The sequence below is a fragment of the Geotrypetes seraphini genome, chromosome 8, assembly GCF_902459505.1.
Source record: "Geotrypetes seraphini chromosome 8, aGeoSer1.1, whole genome shotgun sequence".
NCBI classification, from domain to species: domain Eukaryota; kingdom Metazoa; phylum Chordata; class Amphibia; order Gymnophiona; family Dermophiidae; genus Geotrypetes; species Geotrypetes seraphini.
The window spans coordinates 92,846,476-92,871,321 of NC_047091.1; the positions used below are offsets into that span (position 1 = coordinate 92,846,476).

The following is a 24,846-nucleotide window of genomic DNA, read 5'->3' on the forward strand; positions in this document are numbered from 1 at the left end:
AGGAACAGAAAAAGCCACAAAGAATTACTGTGAGTGTGTCCACAGTCTCTTAATTCTGAGGAATTGGCGGTATGGAAGATTCTCCTTCAGTGATTTGTTATGGCAGCTTCTTTAATCTAAAAATGTGTTAACACCTGTTGGTTTTCTAAAAATGTCTGTCAAAAATTTTCCTTCATCATAAATTATGGGTTTCTTTCACTAAGGTGCGCTAATGGATTTAGCGCATGCTAATGATTATAACACACTAAATTCTAAGAAGCCCATTTTATTCCTATGGGCTTCTTGGCATTTAGCCACACTAACACCCCCCCCCCCCCTTTTTACTAAGCTATGGTAGAGGTTTCTACCATGGCCTGAAGTGCTAAATGCTCTGACACTCATTGAATTCCTAAGAACGTCGGAGCATGTAGCGTTCCAGGCTGCAGAAGAAACCTCTACCATGGCTTAGTAAAAGAGGGCCTAAATCCACTAGTGCACCTTAGTGAAAGGAGCCCTACATGAGGGAGTGCTGAAAAGTTCTCAGCCCAACCAAGAAGAGAATGACATGGATATGTTTCGATCAATGTTCTGAAACAATGTCAAAACACAGAATTTCGTTTCTGCAAATTGGTACTTAAGAAAATAAGATAACACTTTTCAGCTAGTGGCAAAATAATGCTCAGAATTTAAGAAGTTGGTTGGTTGGGCTGCACCTCTTCGTATGGCTCTGCCCTGGAAGAAATGGCCATTTTTGTGCAGAGCCTTTGCAAGGAAGCAGGACACGCTCTTGATGCAGCAGAGACAAAACAGGGGTTTCCCTGTCAAGGTATTTTGACAAGGGTGACGTACAAAAGAGAATGAGGAACGCCTGAAATAATAGTCACGATAAGTTTTCTATTTTTCCTTGTTATTGGTTAATTCCTGCTTGAGAACGGGGTTTGTTTCTGTGACTGGTTGCACTGTTATCGTTGAGGGTTTTTTTTCTGACAAATGATGGTATTTTATGCCCCTACCCTTATATTACTGAGGTAATGGGAGGGTGCAGTTATATCTGAGTCTTTTTTCTCCACTTTGTGACATAATTAGTGTTTCGGTTTCAGATCATCCCTTTTTTTGTTCTAAACATCTATAGTGTGATATAAGTGATATAAGACTCCTCCTTTTTGGTGGTTTTATAAAAAAACAAAAAAAACAATCCCCTAACATGCATGGGGTGTTTCGAAAATCAGTGAGATAAACGTCTGGAAAATCGGCATCCAGAAATGGTATTACTGTTCGCCAATAAACATTGCCATACTTTGAAAATATGGCAGAGTCAGATCCTATTCCATCAAGATTAATAGGATCTATGCCTCTTAATTTTCTACCTTTATTTTCCAAATTGATTAATCTAATGTTAGCGGTGGGAACTATGCCAGAGCAATTAGGACAGATTGTATTTACATCCTTATTGGAGGGTTCAGGTGTCGATCCCAATATTTGTTCTAACTATAGACCAGTGGCTAATAACCCTTTCCTTATTAAGATGATGGAAAACATGGCAGGAACTCATTTACAAGAATATCTTTAGCAACATAATATTCTAGATGCTAAGCAATCAGGCTTTCGATTTAATCAGAATACAGAAACAATATTAGCACTGATTATATTATTGAGATCTAATTTAGACAAAGGAATTCCTAGTAAGGTTATGCAGCTGGATTTATCCGCTGCTTTTGATCTGATTAACCATGAAAAACTATTAGAAAAACTTGAAACTTTTGGGATTTATGATATTTTATTGCGATGGTTTTCAGAATTTCTTAAACACCAGAACTTGCAAGCACTCTGGAATAATACTTTGTCAGAATCCTAGAGTGTACATGTGTGACTTGCAGTATGTACTCAGCTCTTTGAACCTGTTATATATATTTTTTATGCTGATGATATCTCCCTCCTATTTCTGGTGGCTGTTTTCCTTCAGGAGACAATTGAGAGGATTTTGATAAGATTTCTAGATGGATGCTATTGAATGGAGTAAAATAAATCCTAGTAAAACCAGTATTTATGGGTTGTGGGTAGACAAAGTATGTTGATATTCCTCAGATAAAAATTAAGTTAGCATAAACAAAAGTATCTTTACAAACATGTATAAAGATTCTTGGGGCCTTTTTAGTTTCCACTTTGGAGATGGAAACTCAAGTTAATACCGTGTTTCCCCGATGATAAGGCAGGGCCATCAAATAAGACAGCCCCCCCTTTTTAGAAAAAATTGTAAAATAAGGCACCCCCCCCCGCAAATAAGCCACCCACTGATACCTGCGCTTACCCGAATCGGGTGGTACGGTGGGTGACTCCGTGTGGTCCCTCCGTCTACCGCGGGGGTCGGCAACCCGCGGCTCCAGAGCCGCATGCGGCTCTTTTCCACCTTTGCCGTGGCTCCGGTAGTGTGTCACGCAGGCATGCAATTTACAAGTCCGGTGTCGCGGCGGGAAATAGCCATGCTGAGCAGTGAGCTCAGCACTACACAGATGAAAGCCTTGCTTGCTGATTGGTCCGGCGGCCGTGCCGCCGGACCAATCAGCAAGCAAGGCTTTCATCTGTGTAGTGCTGAGCTCACTGCTCAGCATGGCTATTTCCCGCCGCGACGCCGGACTTGTAAGATGCACGCCTGAAAAAGAAATCATCCTGGCCGGCTATCTCCCTCTCCCTTCTACCTGCTTCCGGCCACATCCCCTGCTCCGCGGCTCTCTTCGGCAACTCAGCAGCAGCGATCGACACAAGCTTCTGACGTCGGGGCCTACCCTCTGCGAGTCCCGCTTGTTTCAACTTCCTTTTTCCACAAAGGCGGGACTCGTAGAGGGAAGGCCTCGATGTCGGTAGCTTGTCTTGATCACCGCTGCTGACAAGTTGCTGAAGAGAGCCGCGGAGCAGGGGGGTGTTGCCAGGTGCAGGTAGAAGGGAGAGGGCCAGATGCAGGACTCGTGGGTGAGGGAGCAGAAGAGAGAGAGAAAGGATAGAGATACAGAGGGGACATGAAAGGGTAAATAAGGCATCCCCCCGAAAATAAGCCCTAGAGCATATTTTGGCCTTCCAAAAAAAATAAGACAGTGTCTTACCATCGGGGAAACACGGTAAGACAATGGAGAAGACTTTCTTTAAATTGAAATTGTTCCGCCACCTCAAGCCGTTCTTAGAGCCTTCTGAATTTAGAATGATGTTACAATCAATGGTACTAAGTCAGAATGATGAAGTTATGACTGTCTTATTTTGGTCATACTGTCAGAAGAGAAAGATCTTTGGAGAAGGACATCATGTTTGGAAAGATCGAACGAACCAGGCCAAGAGGGTGACCTGCAATGGATGGACACATTGAAAACAACAATGGGGATGATGCTGGAGGACCTTACCGGACTAGCACAAAACTGATTTCTTTTTAGATCTTTAATTCATCAAGTTGCTAGGATTAGTAAGAAGAAGATTATTACATTACAAGAGAAAAAGATCCAGAGAATTCAGATCATTCAGAACGTGGCAGCAAAACTACTATTGGGAGGAAGCTTTAGTGATCATACTAGCCCTCTACTGGTAAAGCTTCATTGGTTACCAGTGAGGGCGAGAATTAATTTTAAGGTATTAATGTTGTCATTAATATACGTTATGGCCAGGCTCATGACTATTGTCATGGAATGATTTCTTCTTACTTAGCTCCTGGAAAGCTAAAGTCTTTACACGAAATTATATTAGCCATCCTTTCTACAACTACTTGTCATAAAAGAATTTCTAGTCACCAGTCATTAATTTGTGGTAGTGGTGGTGTTGGTGGTAGAGGGGGGTTGTATTTCATGCCTAGGGGAAGATGCCAGCCCTTATAATGAGGGAATCCTACACAAAAAAATTGGGAAGAAAGTGTGCAGAATTTCACAGAATTTTCAATTTTTTTTGCACAGGATGACCCCTGGGGAAAGTGATGGCTAGATTTATTGATAACCACTCAAATAAATGGGAGCTCACAAAATGTCACTGTGTACAAATGTAACTCTCATTACTTTCACAAAGCTTCCTAATCATTAATCATACAAAATATGTATATTATTAAAAAGTGCTCAGACCACCAACCACTGTGCTTAAAACTTATAAAAGCAAGCATAGGTTGTCATCAGGACCATCACAGCACTTTCACAATCCCTGTAACAATGCTACTTTCATTTTTCCCTGGTCTCTGGTTTGAACATTTCTGTGGAATAGAACATGGTTTTCTAGACACTTTCACTTTAAGAGATAATAGCTCTGTAATTGGCCGACAGAAAGTGTCAGCATTCTCTACAGCCTGGGTACCATTTGTTGTTGAGTTGAATGCATGAGAAACATAGTAACATAGTACTATGTAGATGATGGCAGATAACGACCTATATGGTCCATCCATTCTGCCCAACAAGATAAACTCAGAGCAGAAAGTATATGATGTGATATAAATCCCTGAAAAAGTCCCTGAAGCTGCTGTTGTTGAAATAAGGGGCTCCTGTATGGTGAATTTTGTGGATTGGTAACACTGAATTGGAAATGGCTTGAAGAGTGTACTGGAGAGGTGCAAAGGGATACAGCTCTTATAACTGACAGTTGGATCCATAGGCAGCGGAATGCTTTTTTGTTTAGTGGGGCCCAAAAGCTCCACCCCAGACCTCGCCCCAGACCTGCTCAAGCTCTGCCCCAGACCTGCCCTAGCTCCTCCCCAGTACTAATTGTAAATGCCTTTTCTTCCATTAATTTTTCATATACACATTTAAGTACCTCATGGGACGTGTCGAAGTGGAAGATGATATTTTATTTCTCAAGGGACCCTCGGCCACAAGAGGGCACCCGCTCAAACTCAGGGGCGGAACATTTCATGGCGACACCAGAAAGTATTTCTTCACAGAGAGAGTGGTTGATCATTGGAACAAGCTTCCAGGCAGGTGATCGAGGCAGACAGCGTGCCAGACTTTAAGAATAAATGGGATACCCATGTGGGATCCCTATGAGGGTCAAGATAAGGAAATTGGGTCATTAGGGCATAGACAGGGGGTGGGTAAGCAGAGTGGGCAGACTTGATGGGCTGTAGCCCTTTTCTGCCGTCATCTTCTATGTTTCTATGCTTCTATAATCTTATTAATAATTCACAATGGTAACCACAAAATTAAACTACACAAAGTGTACTCTTTTTCCCCTCCCCACCACTGCGCAACATTTCTTCCTCTCTCCTCCACCCCCATGTGCAACATTTTCCTCCCTCTCACTGTCCACCCTCTCTCATTCCTTCCCTTGCTGCAAAGGGAGTGGGGAAAGAGAGAGGCAGAGAGGGATCTAGGGTGCCTCTCTATCCACTCCCTCCACTGCCACATCCAATATTTCTTCCTCTATTATCCCCGGACTGTATGCAGCATCTTTCGCCTCTGTCCACCAGTCCCATGTCCAACATTTCTGCTTCTATCACCCCTCTCCAGCTCCATGCCACATCTCTTCCTCCATTCCCTATACCATCATGTCCAACATTCCTCCCTCTTGCATCCATTTCCATCTGCCCCACTGTTTCCTCTCCATCACCACATCCAACATTTCTCCCTCTTATCTTCCTCCTCTCCCATCACCATGTCCATTAATTCTCCTTGCTTCCTTTCCCCATGTACATCGTCTCTTTCCCTTCCACCCCCAGATCTAATATTTCTCCCTCCTTCCCTCCATCCTTACCCTCCTTCCATCCCCAAGTCCCTTTCTCTTCCCAACTGGCCTCCCATGCCATATCTCTCCCTTTCCAACTATCCTATTCTCCTATTCTATATATCTCCCTCCCTCTACACCACCCCCAGGTCCACCATCTCTGCCTCTTTCCAACTGACTTCCCTTCAAGTTTCTCATTCCCCTTTCCTTCACAGCACCCCATGCCCAACTACTCTCCTTTTCTCTCCCTCTACAACATTGCCCACCATCTTTCTCTCTCTGGTACCATGTGGGTCACCTTTTGTGTACTGCAGATCCATCTGGTTCCACCATACACAGTAAAGTCTACATTCTAGCTATCACCTTCCCTTATGATAGGCTATAAGCATCGAATGAAGCTGTGCAGACAAAAGTAAGTGGCTGCATAAATGTTTGCGAAATATGTAAAAGGTGAATTCACTAGGAAGTTGTTACTGCTCAAAAGCATAAACTTGCATTAATTCTAACATTTTTAGGTACTACCATACAGGGCTGGCTGAAGAGATTGTAGTGCCCTGGATCAAATTTTGCTTTTGTGCCCCCTGCCATGTGCCCACTTCCCACCTACTTGCTGTGACCTACTCCTCCCTATATGGCACGCTAGGATTGGACACCCAACAAGCATGTCTTCCAAGAGAGAGGATGGCAAGGGGGTGGTTCCAAGGTACTCTGTGCACTTATCAGAGGCCAACTCCTGCAAAGGAGGAGGGCCTAAACAGCCCCCACGAGTGAGAGGGGCATCTGCATCATAGGCCAGCTTGTATGAGTGAAGTGGGCCTGAAACAATAGGGGCACCGGTGCATCAGTGGAGGGAAGATGAAAACTGAAAGCAAACTCCTGTTCCTTGCCTGTATGCCACAATGAAGAGTAAGCAAGCTGAATTTGCTCACTCGTTGCCTTGCTTCAGCTCAACCTATGGGCTGGTGACATTACAAGCTTGGGAGTTGCCCTTTAGCATTGGCACCCTGAGCCATAGGTTAGGCCGAACCTGCTCCATATGTTTTGTATACATGCATGTATCTTGCTGTGTAATAATGTGAAACAGCAATATTCCCTTTGTCCACTAGAAGTCATTGCTCCATATAGTGGAAAGAGAGAGAGATGGGATGGGTCAGAATCAGAAGCAAGCAATAAATATGAGCATTTGATATAAATGTTGTCAATGTGTGTGTGTGTGTGAGAGAGAGACAGACAGACAAGCTATATTATATAATAAGATTGTATGAGTACCACACAAGAAGCTTATGTGTCTACATGAAAGACAGAATGAGAGAAAAGAGACTGTCCAGCTAATATTCAGTGCCATTTAACTGGCCACACATGCGCTGACTGGTTAAATAGTGCTTATCTCTTTAAATGCGAATATTCAGCAAGAGATAACTGGTTATCTCCACTGAATATCTGTGGTTAGTGACTAAAGATTATCTGGCTACTTTGAGTACTAACTGAAAATTTTCAGCATTGACCAGTTTAGTGGCCAAATCAGACTACGTAAATAGCAGTCCTATCTTTGGCCGCTATAAACTTAACCAGTCAGTGCTGAATATTGACTTAGCCGGTTAACTTTTTAGTAGCCAAAAAAACCCTGATATTCAATGCTGATCACCAGAAATTGTGGGAGTTATCTGGGCTGCCTTCCAGTGGCTGAATATAGGGCCCTATGCGTACATGCGTGTTAAGAGGGAAAGAGCTAGAAAGACAGACAGAATTTTGATAGGTGTGTAATCAAATTTTAAATAAACTATGAAACTATGAATGTGTGTGATAAAGAAAGGTGTTTTGACATCACAGGGTCAAAAACTACTAAAACCACTGCTGATGCAGTTTATGTACTGTATTCCAATTGGATGGAATGTCTCTACCACCTTTAGGTTCATCTCTGGACTGTCCCTAGTCATGCAGGAGCTAGGAGACATTACCAGTAGGTGAGAGCAACCAGTGTACCTCTCCCCATTCAGTGGTTATCCATCGAGGAGGGGGGCAGCGCTGTAGGTTGCATCTCATGCTGGTTATGGGTTTGTAGTCCTCAGTACATTGGGAGATAGGCAGGGTGCTGAGATGGTCTCCACTTTTGCAGAGGACAACACGGTGGCGGAAGCCTGGACCACAGCTTGGAGTACACTGTTTAAAGAAGAAACACACAGAATAAAGGAACATAGTCACTGGCTGCCTTATAAGAGTTGTATTGCCAGCACTGGGTTATTCCAGTGAAAACCAGAAGTCCTACTTCAGAGACTCCATATTCTTCTCCAACAATTAACTCTCGAACCTACACTACAGACCTATCCCATTGGTATCTAAACCATTCAATTTATTCACCCAAGCCTATTACATACCTCTGCACCATCCAAAATCTGATCTATTCCTTCCCCCAATAGAACTGTATCTTCCCCCATTCCGTTTGCAATGCACTAATTTGTATACCTATAATTCTCAAACTGTAAGTAGCCTTGAATCTGTTCTAGACATAGTACGACTCAGAAATTTCAGATTACCGGTAGATTAGATTAAATTAGATTAGATTAAATTATTCCTCAAGTATCATAAATGTGTATACCAGATTTGAAATTTTATTGGATTTAACTACTTGCCTTTCCAAACTTGAAATCAGGGTAAGTTACAATTAAGATGCTATAGTTCCCTACCCAAGAGGGCTTACAATTATAAGTTGCATCTAAGGCAATAGAGGGTGAAGTGACTAAGGCCTAGATTCACTAAACCCCTTTTACCTTTCTGATCCGTTTCCGATCTGATCCGTGGCCGGGCGACCGATTCACAACGAGTTTTCATGCAAATGGACGCGATCGGAGGCACACCCCACACCGACCCCAGAGCGATCCTAGGTAGTGATCCTGATGCATAAGCAGACCATCTTCTTTGCCTGTAGATGGTCTGCGTATGCTCTCCGCGCATGGAAGAGCTGGAAACTTTTTGCTACAGAGCTTTTTTCGTGAGCCTATGGTTTTAACCGGTGGGTTTAAAGCGGGGCTGCACTTGCGGCGTGTTCTGGAACAGACCACGTCATAGTGCAGCCCCGCTTTAAACTCGCAGGTTAAAACCATGGACTTGCACTGCGGGGAAGGGCAGCAGAGAGAAGGAGAAGCATCAACAAAATGGCGGTGAAACATCTGATTCCGATTGCTGGGAAAAAAAAAAATGCCCTTAATATTTATGGTCCCAGAGAAGCTTAGCTATCAAGGAAAAGCCTCCCAATGGCTGTAATTAGTTGGGAGAAGACAAGCTGTGTAGATGTTAGGCTGATGGGTGCAGTGTGCGGAGCTGGCACAGGGATGAACAGCGGTAGCAGAGTGATAGGGAAGAATAAGGATTCCCTGGTTCTCCTGCGGGAGCTGCAGTGCAGAGACATCCTCGGGGCAGCTGGTAATCAAAGGCTGTGCACTGAGACGTGTTTTGAGAACTCGGAGGCTTGGTCTGCATTTAGAAAAAAAAAAAGAAGGACTAGTGGAAGTAAATATGAGGGATTGGCCGGGTTTGTTGTTTTTATGGGTCCTTTGCAGCTTACCCTCAAGCCTTTTGAGGTCAGGGATAGTACCTGGTAAATATGTTAACACGCAGCCACAACACACCCACAGACTTTTTTCTCTCTTTGCTCCACTATTTTCAGGCTGCTTCTTAAGAGGGGCAGGAGAGTCGGCAGGGACTTGAACGACTGGTCCTCAGCAGTCGCTTCTTTTTGGATCGGCCAGCCCAGTCGGTCTTTCTGAAATTGTTTAGTGAATCGCTGCCTTCCTACTTTTGCATGCCATTCCCCTCATTTGCATGTGCGGATCGGAGGTTGATCGGCCACGAGGTTAGTGAATCAGGTCAGAGGAAAATCGGGTTGGTACACGATCGTAAACACGATTGGTGAGCTTAGTGAATCTAGCCCTTACTCAGGATCACAAGGAGCTGTGAGATTTGAACCTGTGGCTTTCAGCCCACTAGTACTCCAACTACTAGACTACTACACGCAGATAACATTTTGTATCTATTAGATCCAACCTGGTGATGAAATTTACTGAGCTAAATGGTCAAACCCTGATCTTGTACCCCAGAAGTGGCTTTAAACTTATGAGAAAGAATTCCACATTCTAGGAATGTGATGGAAAGTGAAAGGGATCAATATCTGATGACAGTGGGGCTGCTAAAACAGGAGTGGGTTGCAACAGTTGAATTAAAACTAGGATCACAAACTACAGGTGTTAAATAAGATGGGTACTGACACTGAATATCAGGCTGGCAAGCACAGAACTATTTTTTAAATAAAAAAACCTCCCACCTACCCACTCCCCTGACCTTGCCCCTTGCCTTCCCCTATTCCTCCAACCTGCAACCTGCGACAATCCCCTGGAAGGCCCGTCCAACCCTCCCAACCAACCCAAAGTGTAGGTAGGTCCCCTCATGGTATTTCCTATAGCAGAGGAGGTTAAGGAGTTGGGGAACATCTTTGAAGCAGGTGGGGGGAGGGGGAGAGAGGAGATATTGTTGGGGGCAGGAGAGGTGTATTGTATTTTTTAAAAAAGAAAAAGAGATATTTATGCCCAGGACTGAATATTGGGGCATAATTTAGCCGGTGACGATCAGTGCTTAAAAAAAATGCTGACCACTGCCAGATGAATATCGGGAGGATGGCCTTAACTTTCTGTCATTTTCTGTGTTTCTAATTCCAGTTTGCTATTTGGCCTACATTTTCTGAAAATCCCTTAAGAGTTCTCTTCAGTTTTTCTTATAGATTGCAGCAGAGTCTTAGAGGATCCAGGAAAATCCTGAAGGTTGACAACATCTAGCCTGGGGTTCTTACACTCATTTGGAAGCATATGCAATTGCTCTGAAGTCTCAAGGGAAGGAAGTGGAGATGGAAGAATAATACCTTACCTCTGACCAGTCCAGAGCCACCCACTCTGGTGGGCAGGTCTGGTTGTTGCAGGACTCCAACATCCGAGGACGTGGTTGGGGACAATAACTGTCATCCACAGTCCGCTCCTCAGATGCAGAGATTCTACGCCTGCAGACCACCTTGCGGGTCCGAATGCCATCATTGCAGCTTCGGCTGCACTCAGACCAGTTTCCTAGTGACCAGCTGTAGGGGAGAGACAAGTTGTCAAGCAGAAGGAAAAATCATAAGGTCAGCCTGTGTTCTAGTTGAAAACTGGTAAAAAAAAATGTTAAGATAAAATTAGAAAAAAGAATTAGCTGGCCCAATGGACAAGTGCTCTATGCTGCTAACAAGCAGATGGGTTCCATTCGTGGCTAGGGCTAGGTGTGCCAAGCACTACTCTTAGAATGATTCAAAGTTCAATGTAAAACTTATCACCTTCCTATTCACTCACACTCCTCATGGGCAGCCAACAAGTCAGATTTTCAGACTATCACTAATGAATATGCATGAAAGAGATTTCAATGCCTACTTCCTCCATTGTATGAAAATCTCTTTAATCCATATTAGGAGTATTCTGTTGATGGCTCTCAAGGGCCATGCATGAATACCATTGACTTAGCTGAACACGTATTTCTGTGGAGAGCTGCAGCTATTTCTCTCGTTCACAAGAGGATAGTACAATATCTCGTCTATAGGTAAGAAACAGAAATGTGACCCTGGGAAGAGAGGGTAATGAGAAGGGAGGGTGTAGGTTTCTAGGAGGAAATTCAGGACCTGGGATAGAGTCCTACCTAAATGGAAGATCCAGGTAAAATGAACTCCTTGCTCTTATTCTGTCTGTATTGCCATTAACAACTGAAGGGAAACTCAGATATGTGTCAAAACCAGTTCATGAGTATCAGAGACTCTAGGAAAACCTTTAGTTATGTTCTTTCCCCAGCCCTCAATTAATGTTTAGGCCTCTAAACTCTTTCTTTATACTTTGATATTAAAATTTAAACTTTGTTTTGAATATACACCTGATATGGGCTGCTTTGAAAAATTATTTACCCAAGTATATGAACTATTTGAAAACTGTCTACTTTCCCTGTTGGTTTAAGTATACCCTGATGGTTGTTTGAGTTTTTTATGGCTTTGACTCCATAAGAACATAAGCACGGTAATACTGGGATCAGACCAATGGTCCATCTAGCCCAGTATCCTGTTTCCACAGTGGCCAATCCAGGTCACAAGTGCTTGACATAAACCCAAATAGTAGCAACATTCCATGCTACCAGACCCAGGACAAGCAGTGGCTTCCCCCATGTCTGTCTCAATAGCAGATTAAGGCCTGCTCTTTCAGGAACTTGTCCAAACTTTTTAAAAATCCATTTATGTTAACCTCTGTTACCAAGTTTTCTGGCAACGAGTTCCAGAGCTTAACTATTCTATGAGTGATAAAATATTTCCTCCTATGGGTTTTAAAAGTATTTCCCTGTAACTTAATTAAGTGTGCCCTAGTCTTACTAATTTATGATGGAGCAAAAAAATCGATTTGATTGTACTTGTTCTACACCACTCAGGAGTTTATAGACTTCAATCATGTCTCCCTTTAGCTGTCTCTTTTCCAAGCTGAAGAGCCCTAACCTATTTAGTTTTTCCTCATAAGAGAGGAGTTCCATCCTATTTACCATCATGTTCACTCTTCTTTGAATCTTTTCTAATTCTGCTATGTCTTTTTGAGATACAGCAACCAGAATTGAATGCAATACTCAAGGTGAAGGCATTATAATAATTTTAGTCTTATTTGCCATCCTTTTTCTAATAATGCCAAGAATCCTGTTTGCTCTTTTGGCCACCAAGGTGCATGGGTCAGAAAGTTTCAGCATATTGTCTATTATAGTTCCTAGAACTTTTTCTCGGGTACTGACCCCTAAGGTGGACCCCAGCATTGGGTAAATATGATTTGAATTATTCCTCCCAATGTGTATCACTTTGCATTTGTCCACATTAAATTTTGTCTGCCATTTGGATACCCAGTCTTTCAATTTCCTAAGGTCTGCCTGCAAATTTTCACAGTCTCCATGCATTTTAACAACTTTGAATAGTTTAGTGTCATCTGCAAATTTAATCACTCACTTGTCTGTCCCACTTCCAGATCAAATATAAATATATTAAACTAGTGTTTAAGCCCGTTACATTAACGGGGGCTAGAATATATGTCTGTCTGTCTTTCTGTCTGTCTCTCTCCCTGTCCACTGTCTGTCTTTCTTTCTGTCTGTCTCTCTCCCTGCCCACTGTCTGTCTTTCTTTCTGTCTGTTTCTCTCCCTGGCCAGCTGTCTGTCTCCTTTATTTCTGTCTCCTTAGCCCACTGTCTGTCTATCTTTATTTCTGTCTGTCTCTCTCCCTGGACCCCTGTCTGTCTGTCTGTCTTTCTTTCTTTCTGTCTCTCTCCCTGGCCCCCTGTTTGTCTGTCTCTCTCCCTGCCCACTGTCTGTCTGTTTTTCTTTCTTTATGTCTCTCTCCCTGGTCGCTATCTTTCTGTGTGTCTGTCTTTCATTGTCATGCGCTGAGACGCTTCAGCTTCAGCTCCAGCCCCCTTCTCCCACCTATCCTTAAATCACTCCTTTTGCCTCCTCCCCAGCCTGAACAACCGCAAACCACAGTCCAGATGCTGAGCATCGGTATGCCTGCTTCCGTTATTTTTGTGCTCTACTTGGTCTTGTTAGACAGAGTGAGGGCGGGAGGGGGGGAGTCGCTGCCGCGGTTGCCGCCTCTGTGTGAACGTGCTTAAGGTGCCTCCACATGCGCAGTAGAAGGAGCCAGCAACGCCGAAGGAAGGGCGATGGGGAAACCACCGCTGGCTCTTTCTACTGCACATATGGGGGCACCAATTCCTAATCCACAACTAAACATTGACTCCTATCTTCCCAGGAGTCTCTTATGAGGTACTTTGTTGAAAACTTTCTGAAAGTATAGATACACTATGCCAACCAGCTCTTCTTTTTCCATATGTTTATTCACACCTGAAAGAAATGCAGCAAATTGGTGAGGCAAGATGTCCCATTAAACCTTGTTTGTCTATGTATTCCGTAATTTTATTTTTTATAATAGTTTTCACTATTTTGCCTGGCACTGAAGTCAGGCTTACCGGTCTGTAATATCCTGGTTCATTCCTGGAACTCTTTTTATACATCAGCATAACATTGGCCACCTTTCAATCTTTAGGTACTATGGATGATTTTAATGACAGATTACAGATCTTTCAGTACTCTGGGATGTATTCCTTGTGGTCCAGGTGATTTATCACTCTTTAACTTGTTGATTTGGCTCAGTATGTCTTCCAGCTGCTATTTGCTACTTGCCTAGAAATTGCCACCCTAGGTGATTGCTTAGTTTAGTGCTTAGGCCAGCTCCAATATGTGTTTCTCCTGCCAGGGTTTGGACATATATGTCATCTCAGGGCCCTCCAGCAGAGAACAGCTATATGTTTTGGGTTGATATCTACTGATAGAAGATGAGACTGAAAGGCTTAGCCTTGTGTTTGGGAGTGTTCCTTCTCACTCTTTGCTCTCAAGGGACTTGGGTTCCTCCAATGAACAATATAATCTTTTAAACTTATAGTAACATAGTAGATGACGGCAGATAAAGACCTGAATGGTCCATCTAGTCTGTTCAACCTGATTCAATCTAAAAATTTGTTGTTTTTTTTTCTACTCCTTAGCTATTTTTGGGCAAGAATCTAAAGCTCTGCCCGGTACTGTTCTTAGGTTCCAACTACTGAAGTCTCCGTCAAAGCTCACTCCAGTCCATCTACACCCTCCTAGCCATTGAAGCCCTCCCCAGCCCATCCTCCCCCCAATGGTGGTTTCAGTTTTTTTTATTGTTGGTAGGAACTAGGTAATAATGTGGAAAAATTGATGCTGTAATCTTCTTCTAATATAATAAAATGCTAGGCCGCGCATGCGCACTCAAAAGTCGTGTTCCCTGATCCGTCGCAGAAACACGAGTGCGCATGCACGGCCCCGCCTCTCACTGTGCATAGTTCTGCGGCGGCTTTCAAATTTAAAAAAAAAAGTTACACAGCTGCGGAGGCCTTCCTCACTCCCGGCTCTCACTGCATGGTACCGGCTCCTCTCTCGAACTGCACCAGGATCGAGAAAGGAGCTGCGGTGGCGGCTTTCAAATAAAAATAAAAAATGCACAGCTGGGGGTCGCCGCTCTCACGGTGCGGCTGAGCGCTGGTGGCTGGCGAACCCTAATTGCGGCGGCGGCGGCTTTCAACTACATAAAAAAACAGCTGAGGGTAGCAGCTCTCACCCGGCTCTCACGGTGCCGTGTTCCCTGATCCGATCTCTGTTCTTCCTACACCATGGCACGCCGGCGGCGGCCGGGAGCTCCTGGGGGCCGGCGGCGCGAGCCGCCCGGCCGGTGCTGAGGTCCCGCCTCCCGCTTCCGCCCTACACGGCGCCACCAGACCTGGCCCTACAAAATGGCCCTACACTCAGATCCGCGAATAGAGGATCAGGAGCTAAACAGAGATTTAAAAAAACAAACAAACAACAGTGGACAAGGACAGAGACACACAAACACTCACAGAAGGACAGGGGGCTAAAGAGACAGATTGAAAAAATCACAAAACACAGAGGACAAGGAGAGAGAGACACACAGACACTCACAGAAGGACAGGGAGCTAAAGAGACAGATTGAAAAAAATAACAAAACACTAAGGAGAGAGAGACACAAAGGAAACAAATGTTACAGCCGGTAGGCTGTTTTAAAGAAGAGGAGCCATGCTGGACAGGGGGAGCAGGTAAGGAGTGCTGCTGGACAGGGGGAGCAGGGAAGAGGGTCATGGAGAGAAAGTAAGGAGTGCTGCTGGGCAGGGGGAGCAGGGAAGAGGGTCAGGGGGAGAAAATAAGGAGTGCTGCTGGACAGGGAGAGCAGGAAAGAGGAACAGGGGAGCAGGGAAGAAGTGCTGCTGCACAGGGGGAGCAGGTAAGGAGTGCTGCTGGACAGGGGGAGGTAAAAGGAAGGGCAAAGGCCTACTGCTGGACAGGTGGAACAGGCAAGGGGTGATGGTTGACAGCTGAGGAAAGAGAGAGACAGAAAGCGGCCAAGGGGAGAGAGAGAGAGAGAGAGAAAGAAAGAAAGAAAGACACACACATCTATTCTAGCACCCGTTAATGTAACGGGCTTAAAGACTAGTTAACAATAAACAATGAATATTCTCCTTGAAGTGCGGGGTTAGAGTTGCCATGTTCTGGCAGACTTATTTGATGCAGAAAAAAAAATGAACCAAGTGGAATGTACAAATAAGCTAAAATGTGCAGTCTACAACTGTGATGACAATTTCCATCAATGGTCCCCAGGTAATTTTTTCTGCATCCAGAGGTAGAAGCTTTATTGGGCTCTAATGACAAATTATCATAATAAGATACTTCTCTCTTCCCCAGTCTCCAGGTCCTATTTCATTAAAGGCCACCCTCCTTAGGAAAGATCCTCCAGATTAGGGGTGAGGCTCAGTGCTGTAGTTTTATGGATGGAAGAATGAATGGGTATATCTTTTAAACTTACTCAGGAACACAAGGCTCCATGTTGCAGGGATGCTGCTTTTCTGGCAACTTGCCATCAGCGGTAGCACAGTGATGGTCTGGCACAATGGAGTTGTCTGCCTGTTTCTTACATACCACAGACTGTGTCTGAAGACCTAGAGGAGAATAAGATCCATAAGAATTTTAGTTTGGTCTTTTCCTTAATATTTTATTGAATTCTATGAGAAAAATACAAAGTACTCGTACATCTACTATAAATGTACATAATGATAATAAAAGTGATTATCAAGAGTAGAAATAACTGTAACAGTAATAGCAATGGCAAATAAATCAGAGATAATTAGAAAGAGAAAAAAGAAAATAATCCTTACAATAGTTTAACTAAGCTAGATTTGTACCGTGGCCCAGAGTACTAAATGTTCCAATGCTGCTCAGATGCTCATTAGAATTCTATGATTGTTAGAGCAGCGTCGGAGCATTTAGCTCTCCGGATCATGGTAAATACCTCTACCGCAGCTTAGTAAAAGGGGAGTAAATTTGCATCAACTTGAGTCGTATTATCAATTCAGGAACCTATTGAAGACATATCTTTTCTCCCAATTTTATTATTTTTGAATTTCTGTCAAAACTTGTAGAACCTAATTTGAGAGTACCAATATTGTAAACCACATTGAATCCTTATTGAAATTTTGCAGGGTATAAAGAATTGTATGGTATCCCAACTTAGTTGATTTTCTGAGGTTGGGAGCTATGCAAAACTGAAGACAGAGGATTCTAGAGGACACAAGAATGTCATCAGAAAAGGGCTGCTAGGCATACTCACTTGTGCCTGCCTACTTTGCTGTCACAGTTCTTACTTAAACTATGGTGCTTTCCCTCCCTCCACCACAGTAGTGAGCCTGAATCCAAATTGGGTGGGTATAAATTTTCTCTTCACCCCCCTCCTTGCTACCCACAAAGTTCCTCTCCTCACCCTACCTGAGAGCCAGCATCTCTCTTTCCCTCCCCTCTGCTCCCCTGCTGGTGATCTGGCATTTCTCTCTGTCTCATCATAAAATGCATTGAGTTAGTCCAATAAAAAAGGTATTACCTTATTTCCTTTGTTTTTTTGTTTTTGTTTTATTTCTTTATATTACCTCTCTGTCTCTGAAAACCTCCTCTCTTCTCTCCCCTCTGTACTTTTTAAATCCTCTTCCCTTCTGGACGTTGCTAGCAGCTAGCAGCTTTTCATGCCTGCTTCTTGTGCCAGCCACAGAGCCTTCCTTCTAACACAGCGGTCTCAAACACGCGGCCCACGGGCCGCATGTGGCTCTCCAGGTTTTATTTGCGGCCCGCGGTCTGGAGGCCATCATTCTCTTCCTTTTGGAGCAGCAGCCGGCTCGTTTGCTCAAAGCCGCGGGTTGGCGGCTCCTTGCGCTATCTACTCCTGCATCGGAAGCCTCTCTGATGTCACAACATCAGAGAGGCTTCAGACGCAGGCGCGGATCTCGCAAGGAGCCACCACCCGCGGCTTTGAACAAGCGAGCCGGCCAGACACGCTGCTGCTCCAGTGGCGTACCAAGGGGGGGGGGGTCCACTGTTCTCTTCCCTGCAGGGCCGACCAACTCTGGCGGCCCGACGTCAATTCTGACGTCGAGAGGACGTTCTGGCTAGCCAATCGCTGCCTGGCTGCCCGGAACGTCCTTTCCGACGTTAGAATTGACATCGGGCAGCGAGAGTTGGTCGGCCCCGTGCAGAAGAGAAGCAGGGAGATGGCCTGTTCCCGATAGCGGCAGCAGCCTATTCCGCGGCGGCGGTGGTGGCATGGGGGAGGGCAGGAAGGAAGGAAGAAAGAAAGAAAGAAGGAGGGGGGGACAGGGAACCAGAAACAAAGCAAAAAATGGGGCACGGAATCAGAGAAAGACAGACAGAGAAAGAAAGAAAAAGTTGGGGGAGGGAATGAGGTCTGGAGGAGAGGAAGCATACAGGAGGCTGAAAGAAGGGAAGAAGTATTGGATGCACATTCAGAAGAATAAAGTGCAACCAGAGACTGATGAAATTACCAAACAAAGGTAGGAAAATGATTTTATTTTCAATTTAGTGATTGAAATGTGCCAGTTTTGAGAAAGAAAAGATATTGAACTTTAAATGTGAGTGCTGCAGAAAAAAATAGAGTACTTGGAGGGCCGCAGAAAAAATAGTTAATGCCTTATTAAAGAAATGACAATTTTGCATGAGGTAAAACTCTTTATAGTTTATATATCTTTCCTTTTAACTGTTAAAGGAAAGTTTTATAAACTATAAAGAGTTTTACCTCTTGCAAAATTGTCATTTCTTTAATAAGGCATTAACTATTTTTTCTGCGGCCCTCCAAGTACCTACAAATCCAAAATGTGGCCCCGCAAAGGGTTTGAGTTTGAGACCACTGTTCTAACACAACTTCCTGTTTCTGCATAAGTGGGATGGGAGGCTCTTAGACTAGCACGAGCAGAGTGTGTGAATCACTGCTCACTGCCGGTAACCTTCAGAAGGAATCGTTTAAAGGGTACACCAGGGTGTGGGTGTGTTTGAGAGATGGGGGAGAAATGCTGGATCATTAGCAAGGATAAGGAGGGAGAGATGCTGGAGGTCTTCAGCTGGTAGGGATTGGGAATTCTCACCAGCCATAGCAAGTGTTACTCATGGATGGTCCTGAGTCCACAATAGGGGTAATTCTACAGCAATGTGACTACATTTAGGTGCCTGCAAGGCACCTACCTGTTCTATACAAGACAATAACCCAAACTTTTCTTTATAAAATACTGGCATTACAGGTGAAACGTGCACTTATAATTTAGGCATGAGAATTTATGCTAGTCTTGGTATTCTATAAGTTATGTATATAAGATTTAATCTTATCTATGCTCTGCCTATATGTACACCTATTTATAAAATATGTACTATATAAGATATGTGCATATTAATAAAATAGTGCTTAGGGATTTTAACATTTATATGGGTATATACATACACATAGGCATATACACCATTATTCTAATCTTTTATACATGCTATTGGCACATAAGTGTTAGCACTTATTTTATAGAAATTACCCCCTTTGTATCTATACCATGCATACCTGAATTCTGAGATGTTCTTACCTCCTGCACATAGGGCTGAGCATTTGCTCCATGGACCAAAGTGCCAGGAGTATCCCGTTGGCGTCTCTTTTGTGATGGGGGCATTGAACCTGTAGCGAATTCCAGGCAACTCTCCCCTCACTAATACCTACAGAGAGAACAGTAGAGGAGCAATGAGTAGGAAACTGCAGGAAGACTTCTTACACACATACACACATCCTTTGCTTTACTCTCAGTCACACACTCCTGCACAATTCCCACTGCCATTGGTTTGCTGAGAGAAAATCTTGTTTACCATGACCACCAGGGTAATATTGGTGGGCCCCAGGGCTTCCAGCGACTCAGGCTCATCCGGAGACCTGCTATAATGGAAAGTTGTCCCAGCGATGTCAAACCTCCGAGGGGAGTCAATGGAGAGTTTGCCATTAATAAAAAACTCTTCAGGATTTTCTCCTTTCAGTGCTAAAAATAATGGTTGAACAAGGAACATATTAGGATTATTGCAACGTGTCCCCTCAGTCTCTCTTTTTTTTTTTTTTTCTAGTAGATAGCTCATCCCAGCTCTGGTCCTGCACATTGCTGCATTCCAGCTGGCATACACAGGAAAAGCAGTCATCCAGGTCCATGATATGAGGAACATGAGGTTTCTGTTCATTTAGTTTTTTGATATTTCTCCCTTCTAATGAGCAATAAGAGTGGTTTACAATCTAGGTATAAGAAATACTGGAAAGGAACTACAAGTCCATAGAGAAAAGAGGCAAGTAATACATAAAAGAGGAAAGGACAAGGGTAAAACAAAAGAAGTGGAGGGAACCTGGCTGGCTACGCTAGACTCCATCTCTGACAGTATTCAAAGCCGGACTAAAAGCCAATTTATTTGAAGCTGCATTTAAACACTGACCCAACCAATATATCTGTCTGTCATTATCTTAATAGTCCCCTACTACCTTTTAGCCCCCTCTGTATGCCTGTCATAATTAGATTGTAAGCTCTTCTGAGCAGGGCCTGTCTCTTGCATGTACAATGTACAGTGGTGCATGCACCTAGTAGCGCTATAGAAATAATAAATTGTTGTTGCTGTTGATTCAAAGGGTTGGGAAGAGGGGTGAGCAGTTCGTCTATGTTTCAGTTTTTGTTATTATCCATTCTACTAAATATAATCTTGTGCAAGCCCTGACCTTTGAGGTCATCCTAGGCAGGAGATGCATGGCTGCCCCTCCGGTGACAATAACACCAGTATAGCACCTTCCTTTCTGTCCCATCCTGCCAGCATCTCCCTTTTGCTCCTCCACTCCTTTTCCTGCATCCCTCTGTTTCTTTATCTTTCCAGTTCTTGTCCTGGATTTCTGTTTTTATTTCAGTGTCCAATCCTTGCCCTGCATCCCCCTTTTTCTGCTCCCAAACTGTCTTTGTCCTACATCCTAATTTCTCTTTCTTCACAGTTTTTTCTTTTATTGTCTTTATCCTCTTTCTTGTCCAGTTGTATTTAGAGTGTGATACAGTAATAGGGAAAGCAGTAATATTGCAGTTAACACAGTGATTCCCACGGGGATGATCTACATGGTATTACCGCAGGCAAGGGAACAATCTACACAGTATTAGTGCAGCATTATTAACAATGATCATGGTTTTATGGCAGGGATGGGGAGTGATAAAGTAGTAATATTCCACAATGTCAGTGCACTGATTTGGAAAAACAGCTACTTAATGAACCCAGAAACTTGTGAGAATATTTGGCAGAGTAAGGAAATGGTTTGGCCTAAACTAAGTCAATTTGCAAAGTGTCTTTTAGCTATTCCAGTAAATCAATACTTCAACTGAAAGGACATTTTCACTTGCTGGACTTACCATAGAAGACCAAAGAACATAGCTAAAACCTGAAACAATTGGGTGCTTATTTTTACATATACTTTAGGAAATGGTGAGCTATATAATCAGAATTTTTCTTCATGGATAAATAGAATTTTTCTTCAAGCTATATCTGACTTATTTCTATGTTTAAATTAGTGAGATTGGGGTGGAGACAGAGAAAAAGTGGAAAATGAGACAAAATGCATGTGGATGGGGAAAAACTGTGGGAATGTAGTAAATAGGGGTGGGGATGGGAACTGTATTAATTACTGTGCCACTCTCTAGTTATACCCTTCCTCATAAAAGCCAATTTTTCAAAATGATGGGGGTGCTAAACCCAAAGGACATTAACCTTCTGGACACAATGGAAGAGTTTGTTCATTATTGGGGGTGCTCCAGTACCCACAAAGCTGGCTCCTATGCCTCTCCTCGCTCTCTCAATCATCCCTTACCCAACAGGCTCACCCAAAGTCTCTCCCTTCTCTCTTCTTCACCTTTGTTAGTAGTAGGCTACCTTTCTCCTCCAGACCCCTACCTACAGCAGCCCCTCACTCTCTATTCTATCCCTTACCTAAATTACACCTTTTTTTTTTTTTTTTTTGCAGTAATTCAAGGCCAGTTCATTCAGGTACACTAGGTATTTCCTTGTTTCTGAAGGGCTTATAGTTTGTACCTGAGGCTTGCCTAGGATCACAAAAAGTGGCAGTAGAGTTTGGAACCCGGCTTCACTGCTTCTCAGCCTGCTGCTTGAACCATTAGGCTATTCCTCCAATCCATACTATTGGCCCACTCCCTTTTCCATAATACCCACCATGTTCAAGGAAGGCATTAACAGCTACACCTCTTGAGATATAGTTAACTGCACCATGTTATCTACCATTTTAAGAGAACATATTAACTGCAGGCACCATCTCTACCCATTCCATATCCCATAATGGTGCTTTCTGTGTTAAGGGTGTAAAGCGTTGCATTGTTGTTGTTGCACTGTTCTGTTAATAATTCCCATGTTAAACAGATAATACAGCTTAGTAAATAGGAGTCTAAATATTCTCTAGTCACTGGGAAGTGTTGATGGGTGGCCAGACCTATGATTTAGCCCTTGGATTTTCATAGGTAGTTGGCCAAGCAACTACCATTCTTCAGAAAACTTTCTGGTGCTACACTCCTTTCACTCAGAAAGACTATATAAATCCTTCTGGGTTCCATATGCTCTCTTTCTCACCCAGGTAGTTGAGAGAGATATTTAGCTCTCGTACATCAATATAGACTGATCCTTTGGGTATACGGATAACTTCTTCATGACCTAAAAGACAGAAGATGAAGGGCTTTGAGAATGTTGAAAACCAGGCTGTCATAACCAAAGACAAGAGCACTCCTGGATTTTACAACATCACAAAATGGAGAAACTAGGTCTTACCTGGTAATTTTCTTCCCTGAGTCCTACCAGACCAGGCCAGAACTGATGGGTCGGAGCTATAAACTACTGAAGCAGATGAAGAGAGAGAAAAAAATAGACTTGTGAGCTCTGCTCTGTAAAGGTGCTGTGCAGCCTCAGGTCTTCAGTATTTCAAATAATAAAGTAATGGAAACAAGGAGCTATCTGAATTGAACTGAAAATATAAAACATATGAAACACTAGGTGAAACTAAACTTGGAGCAAGAGTGGAGACTAGTCTTCTATAAACAGCAGAAACCAATGGTTAAGCATTCAGGTGGGACTCTGGACTGGTCTGGTCTGGTAGGACTAAAAGAATGAAAATTACCCATTACCACCTAATTTTCCTTCCTTGCCATCTGTACCAGACCAGTCCAGAACCTGTGGGATATAGCAAAGCAGTCCTTACGGTGAGCAAGAAACAGAATTACCTGCACCAAAGATAGACTCTGCTCGTGTACCCAGATCTAATCTGTAATGCTTTGGCAATGTATGAAGAGATGACCAGGTAGTCATCCTGCAAATATCAACGGGAGTACTAAATGCAACTTTGCCCAAGAAGCTGATACTCCTCTGGTAGAAAGAGTTCTTAAGCCAATGGGAGATGCCTTTCCTTTAAGAAAACAGACTGACAAAATCATATCAATCAAATGAGCAATTGTAGCTTTAGTGGCTGCATTTTCCTTCTTTGGACCTCAAAAAGGTTGAAGAATCTATCTAATTTCTGGAATTTATTAGTCACTTCAAGGTATTTAAGAATGATCTGGGAAACATCTAGCGATTTAAAGTCCTAATTGAAATGATTACTTCCAAATTCTGCAAACAATGTGATAGCTAGAAGGAACACAGTGTTGAGACTGAGGTCTTTCAAAATTGCTCTTCCTAAAGGCTCAAATGGAGAATGTCTCACAGCTTTGATCACTAGTTTTAAATTTCAGTGTGAACAAGGACAATGAAGAGGAGAAAGAATACATTTGATACCTCCGAGAAAGTAGAATACATCAGGATGAGTTGCTAAGGATGACTTTTCTAAACTCACTTAGAAACAAGACAATGATGCTACTTGGACTCTCAAGAAACTTAATGATAGTCCTCTATGTAGCCCACCTTGAAGAATGGTCAAGATGTGAACTACTGTAGCTTTAAAAGGTTACTTTCTTGTCACAACAAAATTCAAATAATTGCCAACTCTTACATAAGTTGTAGAAGTGGAATGTTATCCTCCGAATAACTTTATGTCTTAACCTTGACCACTCAAAAGCAAGCTGTAAGACAGAAGGGAACTGGCCCTTCTCCTGTGGATGGTGCAATGAACAATTGATCTTGAGATGAATTAGGTCAGAAAATTAGTCTTCTTGACCAATTTGGAGCTACTAGAATCACATGGCCATAATATGTAGAAATCTTTTAATGAACATGAGCCAGAAATGGAAGTGGTGGCAACACACAGCATCTTCCTTGGAAACCAGGATTTGAATCAAAGCATCCAGGCTTTTGGAATCAGGCTTTCTTCTATGGCTTAAAAAGCAAGGAACTTTGACATTGACCTTTGCTGCCATAAGATCAAGAATTAATGTACCCTAATGTTCCATTATCAGATCAAAAGCTGTGAGAAAGAACTCCCATTGTCCCAGTTCTATGGAGCCTCTACAAAGAAAACCCACTTAGATGTTCTATACTCTGGCAATATGAGCCACTGAAAGAGTCAGCAATTGTTTCTCTGTCCATGACAACAATAAAGCCACTTGCTGAAATACTACCACACTTTTGGTGCCTTCCTGTTTATTGATGTAAGCTATCATTGTTGTGTTGTTGGAGAACATTTCAACTGCTTTGCCCTGCACTACTGGTTCAAACTCCTGAAGTGCTAGGTGAATTATTCTGAAATTTCAGTGGCTCATGGACCAGGACCTCACCATCAGAAGCCATGTACCCTGTGCTATCTAGCCTTTACAGTAAGCTCCCCATCTGAATGAGCGGATGACCGTTGTTATCACTATCCTGTTGGAAGCCTGAAGGCTTACATCTTGTAGAAAGTTATGTAAATGGGCCGACATTGGGGATAGAGGGAGGTAAATAGGGCAGCTGCCCCAGGTCCCATAGCTTCATGGGACCCCCTTATCTTCTGCTCTGGGCCTTCCATGGTGGCAAGAACAGCACCCGTGATGGTCAGAAAAGCTTTCCCCTGAGGGCAGCTTGCATGCTGAGCTGCCAGCAAAGCAGCACAAATTAATTTACCTGTGCTGGCCCTGGCAGCATGTCATAGCATAGTGCTGGCCCCGGTGACCCACACAACGTTGGGAGGAAGAAGGAAACAAGAAGATTGGTCAAGGCAGCAAAAGGGAGAACGCCGA

The 24,846-nt window shown here is 43.3% G+C and overlaps 1 protein-coding gene across 4 annotated transcripts in view; it reads right to left on the reverse strand.

Annotated features, from left to right (window-relative positions):
- ADAMTS10 (ADAM metallopeptidase with thrombospondin type 1 motif 10) overlaps positions 1–24,846 on the reverse strand; it is a 192,587-nt gene that overhangs the window by 6,924 nt on the left and 160,817 nt on the right. For 2 of the 4 annotated variants that reach the window (XM_033954332.1, XM_033954333.1), the window contains 6 exons: positions 22,280–22,360; positions 19,502–19,668; positions 19,228–19,354; positions 16,131–16,263; positions 10,570–10,774; positions 7,639–7,815 (listed from right to left, as the gene is read on the reverse strand). In XM_033954332.1, the coding sequence (XP_033810223.1) occupies positions 7,639–7,815; positions 10,570–10,774; positions 16,131–16,263; positions 19,228–19,354; positions 19,502–19,668; positions 22,280–22,360 (890 nt within the window). Of the gene's footprint in view, positions 1–7,613; positions 7,816–10,569; positions 10,775–16,130; positions 16,264–19,205; positions 19,355–19,501; positions 19,669–22,279; positions 22,361–24,846 lie in introns of those variants that run through there. The other 2 variants (XR_004540309.1, XR_004540310.1) reach the window with 2 other exon arrangements.